Source organism: Lepidochelys olivacea (assembly GCF_965140295.1).
Source record: "Lepidochelys olivacea isolate rLepOli2 genome assembly, chromosome: 8".
In the NCBI taxonomy this organism is placed as follows: domain Eukaryota; kingdom Metazoa; phylum Chordata; order Testudines; family Cheloniidae; genus Lepidochelys; species Lepidochelys olivacea.
In genome coordinates this window covers 49,671,404-49,685,237 of record NC_140418.1, presented here as the reverse complement: position 1 = coordinate 49,685,237, position 13,834 = coordinate 49,671,404, and the positions used below count along the sequence as shown (strand labels likewise).

General features: G+C 41.3%; 1 protein-coding gene across 4 annotated transcripts in view; it reads right to left on the bottom strand.

Annotated features, from left to right (window-relative positions):
• RABGAP1L (RAB GTPase activating protein 1 like) overlaps positions 1-13,834 on the bottom strand; it is a 528,106-nt gene that overhangs the window by 48,244 nt on the left and 466,028 nt on the right. Inside the window, exon 1 of one of the 4 annotated variants that reach the window (XM_084635920.1) lies at positions 5,467-5,895. The exons of the other annotated variants lie outside the window; for them this stretch is intronic. Coding sequence (XP_084492046.1) covers positions 5,467-5,577 — 111 coding nt within the window. The 5' untranslated portion in view covers positions 5,578-5,895. Of the gene's footprint in view, positions 1-5,466; positions 5,896-13,834 lie in introns of those variants that run through there. 4 annotated transcript variants of the gene reach the window in all.

Below are 13,834 nucleotides of genomic sequence, written 5' to 3'. Positions count from 1 at the left end.
GGCCCCCAAAATCATGAGATTGTCTTAAAATAGCATGAGATTTTACAAAATAATATATTTTGGAATCTTTTTATTTGCTTTCCAGTGCTGGAGCCTTTAGAGTTCATGTTTTCAAGCTTTTCTCTGCCAGTTTTCTCTGGGAGGGCTAGCAACTGCCTTTAAAAAAAAAAAAAGCTGAAATTCTCATGTAATTGCATGAATCCAGAAGCTGGAGCTTTAAGAAAATCACCAAGTATCACTAGTCTTGTGATAAAGTCATGCAAGATGCCAACACTAGAAACTCATACTCTGATGTACTTTACCCCAATCCAAAAGTGAGACTGGAAAGGGAAAGGAAGTCACAGAACAAACCTTTGCTGGAAGCTTTGGGGTGCTGAAAATTGTGGGGCACTGGAGTTCAGATAAATCACATCAGGTTAAGACCAAAGCAGACTGTGAAGAACTTCAAAAAGATCTCACAAAACTAAGTGATTGGGCAACAAATGGCAAATGAAATTTAATGTGGATAAATGTAAAGTAATGCACATTGGAAAAAAATAACCCCAACTATACATACAATATGATGGGGGCTAATTTAGCTACAACTAATCAGGAGAAAGATCTTGGAGTCATCGTGGATAGTTCTCTGAAGAAATCCACGCAGCGTGCAGCGGCAGTCAAAAAAGCAAACGGGATGTTAGGAATCATTTAAAAAGGGATAGAGAATAAGACGGAGAATATCGTATTGCCCTTATATAAATCCATGGTACTCCCATATCTTGAATACTGCGTACAGATGTGGTCTCCTCAACTCAAAAAAAGATATACTGGCATTAGAAAAGGTTCAGAAAAGGGCAACTAAAATGATTAGGGGTTTGGAACGGGTCCCATATGAGGAGAGATTAAAAGAGGCTAGGACTTTTCAGCTTGAAAAAGAGAAATCTAAGGGGGATACAATAGAGGTATATAAAATCATGAGTGTGTGGAGAAGTGAATAAGGAAAAGTTATGTACTTGTTCCCATAATATAAGAACTAGGGGCCACCAAAAGAAATTAATGGGCAGCAGGTTTAAAACAAATAAAAGGAAGTTCTTCTTCACATAGCCCACAGTCAACCTGCGGAACTCCTTGCCCAAGGAGGTTGTGAAGGCTAGGACTATAACAGGGGGTTTAAAAGAGAACTGGATAAATTCATGGAGGTTAAGTCCATTAATGACTATTAGCCAGGATGGGTAAGGAATGGTGTCCCTAGCTTCTGTTTGTCAGAGGGTGGAGATGGATGGCAGGAGAGAGATCACTTGATCGTTACCTGTTAGGTTCACTCCCTCTGGGCTACCTGACATTGACCACTGTTGGTAGACAGGATACTGGGCTGGATGGACCTTTGGTCTGACCCAGTATGGCCGTTCTTATGTTAGTTTGTAACTTTGGGATTTCTCCCTCCATAGACCTTCCCCCTCCCAACATGGAATGAGGGATAAACCACCTTCACAGCAGCACTCTTCCTTTTCCTTGCAGAGAGCTCACGAGAAGTCCAGGGATCTGCACCTGGGGATAGGCTATGGGGAGGGGTGGGCAAGCAGCAGTCTGAGCCAGAACACCTGGTCACTTCTGTGGAAAGGCAAAGCCTGGCATTAAAGAGGAAGAAGCAGAGGAAACTGTAAGGGGAACCTTATTCCCACGGAGGGGTACAATTAACTCCACAGGTAAATTGTTATGTCTGACAGTGGAAGAACTTAACATTGCTTCTAAACTAACTTACCATTTAAAAGAAAGCACACAAACCTGTAACCATTTCCAAAGTCAAATCCCTACAAACTACTTCTGCAGAATCTCATTCAATATAGCATACCCATCTCGTGGGGCTATCTGGTACAAGTGACCAAAGCAGACTCAACAGGATTTGCTATTTAATTTCATCCAAAAATCATATGCTGTTCAGTCCAGTATGAGACAGTTAAATGTATTTTAAGGCTGATTGAAATCACGATGGACTGTATTTGCCTTATAGTATCAAAATGGAGCCTGACATGACTAAAAATTAACCAACTTCAGAAGTGTCAAGTGTGTGCATTTTTCAGTCCCTCCACTAAAAGCTGTAGGTTTTCATCTTTGCTAAGGATTTGGCCAGTGTGCTGAAACACATGCAGCAACTTGTGCTTCAGAACCAAACCCTGTACGCCTTGATAAGCACATATATTCTGTGATGTTAAAATAAATAATATAGTGATAATAATACTTTGTCCTCCCACAGTGTATTTCATCCAAAGATCGCAATACACTGTGAGGTACTATTTCCATTTCACAGATGAGCAAAAAAAAAGTGACCACAATGTTATTTCATCACACAGAGAGAGAACGTGGTAGAATCAATTAAGGCTGTAACTGAGAATTTCTGACACCAATTCCTCCTTTAACCACTCAGCACTAGTGACTCACATCTGACCAGGGGAACAAATGTAGAAAATCCAGACTAAACTATGCACAACGTGTTGTTGTCTCTGCACTTCTCTGAATTCGTACAAACCATGGATGCAATTGCTAGATCCATGTAAGCAGAACTTCCCAAGTAATTAAACTGTAGACTTAGGCTCAGATGCAGTGTTTCTTACCATGAAAATTTTATCCAAATGATCCGTGAGAAATAGCCTAGTAGCATGGAAGCAATTGAGCATGGGAGACACTCAGGACAATATTCTTGGTTCTGGGCTGGTGAAACTCAAGAGCATGACAGAGTTTGAGAACTCAACTATAGCTATGCGCATGATAACCAACTGCTCAAACAGTGCTTCTGCTAGCCAATTTACAGCAGTGCTAGCTGTCTTAGAGAAAGATCTTATTCTGTGTTCTTGGTCAGGAAGAAGTTGCTGTTATGGCAGTTGCCTAAGAGAGGGAAGAGGGCTTTGTCTAGACTAAGATTTAATGAAAAAAGAAAAGGAGTACTTGTGGCACCTTAGAGACTAACAAATTTATTTGAGCATAAGCTTTCGTGAGCTACAGCTCACCTCATTGGAATGCATCCGATGAAGTGAGCTGTAGCTCACGAAAGCTTATGCTCAAATAAATTGGTTAGTCTCTAAGGTGCCACAAGTACTCCTTTTCTTTTTGGGAATACAGACTAACACGGCTGCTACTCTGAAACCTAAGATTTAATGGTGTGCAGTTAGAACATGTTAGCTAACACATTGTAAAAGCTTGGTGTAGACAAGGCACACAGCCTGTAACATTTGCTAAGCTGGTCGCGTGAAAGCTCAGGAGGTGCTTTGGCTTTTACTCAACCAAGTTTAGCACATGTTAAAGAATGCACTGTCTTGTCGACAGTAGACTTTTCAAATATGTTAGCTAGGGCAGTGGTTCTCAACCAGGGGTACATGTACCCCTTGAGGTACACAGATGTCTTCCAGAAGGTACATCAATTCATCTTGATATATATCTAGTTTTACAACAGGCTACATAAAAACCCCTCATGAAGTCCGTACAAACTAAAATTTCAGACAGACAATGACTAGTTTATACTCTCTATATGCTATACACCAAAATGTAAGTACACTATTTATATTCCAATTGATTTATTTTATAATCATATGGTAAAAATGAGAAAGTAAGCAATTTTTCAGTAATAGCGTGCTGTGACACTTTTGTATTTTTATGTCTGATTTTGTAAGCAAGTACTTTTTAACTGAGGTGAAACTTGGGGTACACAAGAGAACTCAGACTCCTGAAAGGGGTACAGTAGTCTGGAATGGTTGAGAGCCATTGAGCTAGGGTGACCAGACAGCAAGTGTGAAAAATCAGGACAGAGGGTGGGGGGTAATAGGTGCCTATATAAGACAAAGCCCTGAATATCTGAACTGTCCCTATAAAATCGGGTCATCTGGTCACCCTAATGTTAGCTAATATGTTTCAACATATCTTAAATCTTAGTCTAGACAAGACCTAAGTGCAAGGAAGAAAAATGGCACCAGAATGAATGTGATTGGACAAAATCAAAGGAAACTGGCTTAGCTCTGGAGTGCTAATCAGGTGTAATGAAGAGAGGTCAGGTGCACATAAACGGCAATTTCCACAGGTAATGAGGGGAAGGTAAAGTAGTCATGAATTTAATGTATTTTTAAAATACATGGATAGGGCATATTTTTCCTCTTGTGAAAATTATAGATCTGCCACATATGGAGGAATCCAAGCACTGTTACCTAAATAAATTCTTTCCTTCTGATAGTTATTTACACAGATAGTATACCCACAGAGACCAAAAATCGCAAACAGGGTGTCTAAACATAGGCTCCTAGATAAGAAATCTGATGTTTAGTGATGCTTAGCATCTGCATCTGTCAATAAAAAGTTAAGCTCAACACCTCTGAAAAATCAGGCTTGTAATTTGCAAACCCTCAATCTCACCAATGACTCAGTCACGGCAGACCCTTGCATGAAGCCATTCACAGAATCTGATCCTAAAAAATGTGGAATTGGGAGCCCAACTTCAGGCACTCTTTGAAAATCCTAGACGAGACAAGGTGCAGGGAGCTTTTACTTTGACATAGCTAGGTGAGGTCAACCCTATACCTCCAATCAGCAGTTGAGTTCACCTAATTACAGCACAGTAAAAACTACCTGTACCTTGTCTGGATTAAGATTTTACAGCAGGATAGCTAATGGGTGAGTTATCTCGCTTTTTTTTTTTGTATTGAAGACAAAGCTGTTAACTTCAGTGGTATCCCACATATTCACAGGGGTCTGCATTAACAGATCCCAATGCAGGATCATGACTATACGATGCGTATAATGTACATACACGTCTCTAAAATGCTTTAGAACAGTAATTTGGTGCTGTATTTTAACTAAAACGTTTGCATAGATGCTTATGCTGATCTTAAAATAGGATATATAACAACTCCTATAAAATGAGTGTGAAGTCTATGAACCATCATGTGGGCCAAATTCACAGCTCAGATCCACAGGAACTAGGTTGATTTACACTAGCTGAGAATCTGGCCTTGAGTCCTTAACTGACATGCTAAGCCCTTGAAGTATTGAGGTTATTTAGCACTTGCTCTGTTTTTAGGAGAAAAATACTCTGTAATTAGTTCCAGTCTCATTTTTACTTCTTTCAGAGAGCTCAAAACACTTGAGAACCATAAAAGTTCAAATCAAAATTACACAAAAAAATTATTATACACACCACAAAACTAGCTTTTTTACTGAGCAATTCCTCCTCTCTTCACCTCAGTCTCAAAAAGACATTAACTCAATATGAACAGTTTAAATTATTACTGCAAATTAAATTACTATCATCATTATTATTACTATATCTGCTATTTCTCAGTACTTTTAGACAAACTGTAGAGAGATTTATATAATTTTTTAGAAGAACTGTTATTGCTTTCAATGAAAGGGCTCCTCTCCTGTAGGAGTATAACCATCACATGTTACAGTCAAAGGATCAACAACCTGTGAACAACAGTTCACAATCACAACAGCAACACCTACCACAGATTTGGGTTTGCTGATTGCCACCAGACCGGCCAGAAAATCTTCATCATATAGCTGGCTAAAAATATGGGAATTGTAGGCCACCACTATGGAGATTTCTTCCATCATTTTGTCAGCAAGCTCCCAGCTGTTAGCAGCAGCAGGTTCACTATCCAACAATGAACCTTATCTGAGTTCTTTGTGGGTGATGGTCGCCCACACCCACCTGAAGAAGCTAGAGTGGGTGGAGTGTCACAAGAAAAACCCCAACCAACCAAAGCAGCTCCTGTATGTAGTTTGTCTCTTGAGGTGGGAAGGGGGAGTCTCTTATCTTTACAGGAAATTTGTATTATAAATGCCTGCTCACATTCTCAGAGAAAGTAGAAAAGTAATTTACTGAAGTTTTCACAAATCCTAGGAAACTATTTAATTCCCTCTGTTCATCCCAAAGTTCTTTGTAATGATTCACTCTTTAAATCCAATATTTATCCACAGGCAGATGATTCTTCTTGTTGGGGGAGTTTGGTTTTCTACTGAATTCTTGCTTTATGCTTATTCTGCAGATTCAAAGAAAAGGAGTGTATAAATGACCTCTCGTATGCCCTCCACTGAATTTTTCACAAGTTTATAAAGCTATCCTTAGAAATACTTGAAAAAGCAGTCACTTTCTTCTGCACAGTTTTAGGTGGTCATTTGTGTCACTTAGGGTTTTTTGGAAAACCTGTACGAAAATTAAAGCACAAGTAGGGCTGCTACAGCAACAATATCAAATTACAAGCAAGAGTCCCAGCTATGGTAGAGATTTAACAGATGTTAGTTTCCTTTTGTAACCCAGAGAGTAAAACAGTCACCTCAAAAAGGGAAGAATATGATGAAAAAATCAATAATCTTTTATCTAAACTATCTATACTCTAAAAAGGAAATATTTCAGGCAAAATAAAACCAATAGAAATCCACATTATTTTTCCCAGGCTTGATTGTCCTTAGCATGAAATATTCAGGACTTCTGTAACTTTTAATTACAAAAGTGACAGGGTCTCAGACAGACAGTGTACAGTAGCCCTGTTGGTTGCTTCCTGGAGAATCAGTCTTGTCAAATCGTTTGTTTAAACATCCATATGACAAAGAAAAACTGGCAAAACAGAAAAAATAATTTGGAAAATGATAAAAGAAATTGAAAGTTATCAAATTATAAATGAAAATATAGTTCTACAGAAAAGTATAAATTGATTTAAAGAAATAAACAAAACATACCCTCTGAGAAAAACGCCCTTACGCACAGTTTTACTAGGAAAAGTAATCATTGCCAAATGAACACAGAGTAAAATTATATTGTCTGTGCTTCTATTTAGCCCCATCTATTACATTTTTTACCCCCCCGGTAGCATTTTGTTCCAGCGACGAAAACTCCAATCTGTGCAAGAAATATAAATGGATTCAGTTGGGTGTTTTTCCTCAAATCAGAGTGAATGCTGGACACTGCAAACCTTACAGAGATTTCCAGTCCAAATTACCAGTCGCATATTGTCACACGCTTGCTTTCCAGAATAAACAGGATAAGATCAACGTTGCTCTTCTCTTTTTCCTGTTTTTCCTGAAGTATCTTTCAAAGATTACATGCGTATTTAAATAGCACCACGTGTTATTTGCATTTGAATAGGAAACTTGAGCAACAGCTGTAGTGTTCAGGATTAAAAACCATCATCTCTTTTGCTTAAATAGAGGAGGAAAAAAATTACACGTTATTGCTAGGAAACAGAAGAGTGTTCTAATAGGCTTATGGCAAACAAAAATGAGGCACTTGAGGTGAAATCCTTGAGATTAAGACAGTTTCTGATCATCTTGAACCCTTGCAGGAGAAAGACAAATATTTTCACTTGAAATTTATCTGCAATGCAGCTTTTGTGCTATATATTTCTCCTTTGCTTAAAAGAGGTTGTCTTATAATATTTCTTTTACTTGTTTCCCTCAGGAGAGGTAATTCAGATTCAAAAATTAGAGTGATATCCAGTAAACAATTTGTTTATCAAGGAGTCCAGCAGATAGATCATACCTTGTATTCTAAAATCTTCTTATATTTTCAGAAGAGCTGTAACTTGTACTGGGAAGTTCTTCATGTATGTTCTCTTCTGCTTCATGGCTTCAGGTTTTTCTTGTAGCAACACTTGCTGGCACTGAAAGCAGTTCTTCCTGCATTCACATTTCTCTCAGTCATGGTGACTCAGTGTGTGCGGACAGTATCTGTATATGAGGTGTGCTAACAAAGACACCTGTTGTAGGAGGTGAAGAAAGAAACTTCCCATAATTCCACACTCCTTGCTGGCAGCTGTACAGAGGCTGCAAACAGGGACTGAAATTACATTTGAACAGTCATGTGTGTACCAAGGGAGCGAGCACACAGAACAACAAGCAGCATTCCTGCGATAGTGAGAGCACAACTTAATTCTACACCAAGGGTAGGGGGTAGAGAATGCAGATATGCAAAATAATACCCAGCTCAGATCATTAAATCCTTCTAGTCAACTTTTTGCTGGTCAGAGATTATGGGGCAGATTTTACTCTCATTTTACAGCAGAACAGTTCACTGACTTAAAAGGGTATTTTTTCAATCATGTGAGCTTAGCTGAGTTAGCCTGATGTGACTGAAAAGTCCTGTTAGAATGCAGGCAAGTTGTGTTGCCTGACTGGGTTGTAGCCCAGAAAGAGCCTAAGCTGCAACATGGCCAGCACCTGCATCTTAACAGCGCTTTTCAGTACTGTTAAGATAACCCGATTGAGCTAACACAATTAAAAACACAACCTGTCTGCCTATCAAGACATGGCCCAGAGTATCATTTCACTGAAATTGGGAAGAGGGGATATGCCTTTTCTACAGAAACAGCTCACAATCTCTTCTAGTCTGCCCACGTGTTTTCTGAACTTGAATACTGAGCCCCTCAGCAACAAAGATTTTTAAGCACTCCTTTGATGAATAACATATCAGACACATGATATAAAATCTATGTGCAGACTAGAGCTGCCTCACGTTACTCCTCATCCTTTGTAACAAATGCTGCTGCTTTGCATAACACCACACAGGTACTGCAGCAGCAGTCATCAAGGAAGTGGTAAAGCAGTTTTCCTGTGTCATTTGTATTTCAACCAGTTGGTCATGGGGAGGCAGGAGGGCAATCTTAGCCAGCCAACAGATGGTTAGGACAGCAGCACAAGATTACACTAGCTAATATAACTGACCTGAATCACATATGCTGGGATTTTACACATTTGGATGAAAAGAAAATACGAATGGAATATTACTGAATTTTGCATAACATTTACCTTTATGCAGCAAAATTCTGCTTACTCACCGGAGAAGATTCCCTCCCACCCTACCTCCAGCAATGTCTTATTCCATATGACAAGGGACCTTTCGCCTGAACGACTGAAATGAGTAGGTGAGGTAACTTCTGTTGTTGGAACAGACGTGAAAGAGAGTGCAGCTAGAAAGCTTGTCTATTTCACCACCCACCTTGTCTCTCTAATATCCTAGGACCAACATGGCTCGACCCTCACTGAAAAGAGTTATATATGCTGAGTAAGGGCCCTCTCCAGATTCTGCCGCCACTCCTTTTATGAAGCAGAGTTTGGAGTTTCCTTCAGTTACTCCAAGTTGGATTCATTAACATAACAGACTTCAGACATTTACATTCAAACCTGTTTGTATAGCACTTGAGGTGCTACCTGGCAGCGTTTAAGAGATTTTTGCATAGTTTTTCAACCAATACAGGATGAACAATGGTACTATCATACCCCTTTCATAACTTCCCCACCATGTAATGAGAGGTAAGATCTGTTTCAAATGCAGCCATTAAAGTGGAAAACAGCTGATTAGAACAGAAAGCTTGTTTATCCCACATTAAAGGTCTACCCTCCTCCTTACCCCAAGAGGATTACTGGCAATTAAGAAGCCAGAGGAGTGGACAAAAAAAAAAAAGAAAAAGAAAATTCTAGCTCTTAATTTGCATAGGGAGTAATATTACTCTCCCACAGAGCTAAATATCACAGAAAAACCCCTCAGGACTGTAAAATGGCTGATCAAACCTGGGCAATCCCAGAAAACACTGCTGCACTCCAGAAAGAGTTTAATCCCACCCTCTTCATTAGGCTGATTCCTAGGGTAAATCACACTTTTGTAGCCTGGGGAATGCCAGACCAGCCTTGATTTAGGTGTTACCTATCTCAAGATAAGCAATAATCAATACAGTCCTATGTAGATATACCTTTGAGAAGGAATATTAACCATTAAATAAGTAACTGGCTGGAAACAATCATAGTAAAGGCTCATATTCTAATTATGAACTAGTTCAAATTTTAAGAGAAACATAATTAATTAGGAAACCCTGTGGATTTTCTGACAGGTTTCAGAGTAGCAGCCGTGTTAGTCTGTATCTGCAAAAAGAAAAGGAGTACTTGTGGCACCTCAGAGATTTACAAATTTATTTGAGCATAAGCGTTCGTGAGCTACAGCTCACTTCATTGGATGCTCATGAAAGCTTATGCTCAAATATATTTGTTAGTCTCTAAGGTGCCACAAGTACTCCTTTTCTTTTTGTGGATTTTCTGTTTTTACACAAATATTAAGTATAAAGTGATATTAATGGAGAGTGTCATGTAACTTCATAGCAGTGGTGTATGCTGAACCAGATGCCTATTGCTGGGCTAAAGCTTTTCATGGTTTTACTTTGTCAGATAACATGGCCTACATTTTAAAAAATGTGTGTGTGTGCACCTGGGTTGTGCCTGCAAAAATCCTGCCCACATGTGTACAAATCAGGGTTGTACATGCAGTAAGATATGTATGCATGCAAATCCTTGACTTTTGCAAGTGTATTGCCTTCCTTGTAACTTGGGTGCAGGCAAAATTGTGCACTCAATCTTACAGATTTAAGCCAGCAAACCAATATACTTTAGAGAGTTACTGTTATTCTTCTGGTGGTAGCAGAGGTTAGCAGGACTGGAATTGCTGAGGTACAGCCTTTTCCAGCAAGCCGGTGACTCTGGAATTCTCTCCCCCTCAATATAAATCTGTAGCAAGTTTTAGAGAAAAGGTCAAAATTTTTGCTTCTTTTTTATTTTATGGCTGTGCTCTGGCTGTGTTTGAATTATTTACTGCATGCATGGGTGAAGGAAGGGGAGATGAGATTTGTTTCCCTTACTTTGTTCTACTCCTATTTTAAAGTTAAAAAAAAAAAAGCTTTAAAATTGTTCAGGCCTTCTCTATAGATTATAAGGAAGCAAATTTGCAAAACCTGAACTCCTCCTTTCCTTCCTCCATCCTTTGCAAATCATCTGTATGCCACACAGAAAGCTAACACTGACCCAGGTTCCCACTGTAATTATTGATGAGTAAAGATCTGTCTGAGACCCACCTCCCAGATGCTCTTTCCTTGGCTGTGCACAACAGCAGACCTATTACCTCCCTCGGCATACACACCCCAAATGCAAAAGGGAAGGAGAGCAGGCCAGCTGTGGCTGCCCCAAGACACAGGCAATAAAGTGATTTTGAAGGCCACTCCTTTCTAAACAAGGTGTAAAAAGGTTCATCTCAACTTTATGTGGAATTTCAGGTTTTGCGTTTTGCTGAAGCTTCAAGTAAACCTGCAGGACGTGAACCTGGCAAAACCAAATCCCCCCCATTTGATTTTTAAAAACGGTGTAGACTTTAAACAGGTGATAACGTCTGTAGCTGTGATTCTAACCCAGTGGTTCTCAACCTCTCTCAACTGTACTCCTTTCAGGAATCTGATTTGTCTTGCCTACTTCAAGTTTCACCTCACTTAAAAACTACTTGCTTACAAAACTGAGACATAAAAATACAAAAGTGTCACAGCACACTATTACTGACAAATTGCTGACTTTCTCATTTTTACCATATAATTATAAAATAAATTGATTGGAATATAAATATTGTACTTACATTTCAGTGTAATATGAGAGTCTGTTTTTCACTTGTGAGTCTTGTCTGAAGCCTGAGCCCCAGGTGGCAGGGCTGAAGCAGGTAACTTAGCTTTGCCAGGTCCCCTGTGGCATGGAACCCCTGGCAGCTGCCTTGCTTGCCACCCCCTAATGCTGGCCCTGCACTTGTGACCCCCCTAAACCTGTCCCGTGACCCTTCTGGGGGCTGCAACCCCCAGGTTGAGCAACACTGATCTAGATGAGTTGAGTACTCCCTGGAAGACCTCTTAGTACCCGCAGGGGTACACGTACCCCTGGTTGAGAACCACTGTTCTAAACTACATATTGACACCCAGCAACATTCAGCTCCATCCAGCCTTTTAAATTATGGCTCTCTCATTTCTTACTGAATTAAATCCAGATTTTAAAATTTAAATATTTTACATTTCTTTCCTATATTCCTTATTTCATTTTCTTTCTAAAGCTATGTCTACACTACCACCCATAGGCACCAACTCCATGGCTGCTCTGGGGCTGCAGCACCCAGGGGAAAAAGATGGTGGGTGCTTAGCACCCACTGGAAGCCCCCCATCAGAACCTCCTCCTTCCCCCAGCACCTCCCACCCACCTGCGGCCTCACGGATCAGCGCCTCCCCCTCCGTCCCAGCGCCTCCTGCCTGCCACAGATCAGCTGTTTCACGGCATCAGGAGGCAGTGGGAGAGAGGGGGGAGGAGCGAGGGTGCAGCGCACTCAGGGGAGGGACGGAACTGGGCGGGAAGAGGCAGGGTGGGGGCAGGAAGAGGCGGGGAAGAGGTAAGAAGAGCAGGGTGGGGTGGGGCATTGGGGGAAGGGGTGGAGTGGGGGCGAGGCCTGGGGGAAGCACCCCCCGGCAGATTAGAAACTCGGTGCCTATACTACCGCTTGTGTTGGTATAATTTATGTCGCTCAGGGGTGCAAAAAACCACCCCCGGGCGACATAAGTTACACCGACATAAGCACCAGTGAGGACAGCGCTAGGTCGGCGGGAGAGCTCGCTGGGGATGGTTTAATTATGTCAATGGGAAAGCTCTCTTGCGTCATTATAGAGCCACTACACAAGTGATCTTACAGCGGTGCAGCTGCATCAGTACAGCTATTCTGCTGTAAGGTCTCTAGTGTAGACATGGCCTAAGGCACTAGCAGTTATTTCCTTACTTTCCTCTCCCCGCTTCAGCTTTCTCAAGAAATCAATGGTGAATTACTCACTTCATGTCCTTCTGTCTCTAGATAATGTATATAGAGATTTTTTTAAAAAAAAAATCATCTATGCAAATCATTGTCCTGAACACTGTGTTTGTGTATAACAGTCCTTTCCCCCACCCTCCACCTACGTTTTGGGTGGGATTTTCAAAGGAGCCTAAGGCCTGGTCTATACTACAGAGTTAGGTCGAATTTAGCCGTGTTAGGTAGATTTTAAAATGAATGCGTCCACACAACTAACCCCGTTCTGTCGACTTAAAGGACTCTTAAAAACAACTTCTGTACTCCTCCCTGGCGAGGGGAGTAGAACTAAAATCAACCTTGCTGGGTTGAATTTGAGGTCGTGCGGGCGCAAATCGACGGTATTGGCCTCTGGGAGCTATCCCACAGTGCTCCATTGTGACCGCTCTGGACAGCACTTTGAACTCCAATGCACTAGGCAGGTAGACAGGAAAAACCTCGGGAACTTTTGAATTTCATTTGCTGTTTGGTCAGCGTGGCAAACTCAGCAGCACAGGTGACCATGCAGTCCCTCCAGAATTGCAAACGAGCTTCTGCATGGACCGAAAGGGAGACACTGGATCTGACTGCTGTATGGGGAGAAACATCTGTGCAGGCAGAACTCCGATCAAAAAGAAGAAATACAAGTATATTTGCCAAAATCTCACAGGGCATGTTGGAGAGAGGCTACAACAGGGACATACGGCAGTGCCATGTGAAAGTTAAGGAGCTGAGGCAAGCCTACCAAAAGACAAAGGAGGCAAACAGTCGTTCCGGGTCAGAACCCCATACATGCCGCTGCTATGATCAGCTGCATGGCTTTCTAGGAGGGGACCCCACCACTGTCCATGGACACCTGCAAGGGGGGAGTCCCACGCAACACGGAGGAGGATTTTTTGGATGAGGAAGAGGAGGAGGAGGAGAATGCACAGCAGGCAAGCTGTGAATCCGTTCTCCCCGGCAGCCAGGACCTTTTCATCACCCTGGAGCCAATACCCTCCGAAGGCGGGATCCCTGACCCTGAAGCTGGAGATGGTACCTCTGGTAAGTGCGCATTTGTAACTACAGTACAGGGTTTAAAAGCAAGAGAGTGTTTAATGTTTGATTTGCCCTGAAGAATTGGGATGCATTCATGGCCAGTACAGCTACTGGAAAAGTCTGTTCACATGTCTGGGGATGGAGCAGGAATCCTCCAGGGACATCTCCGTGAAG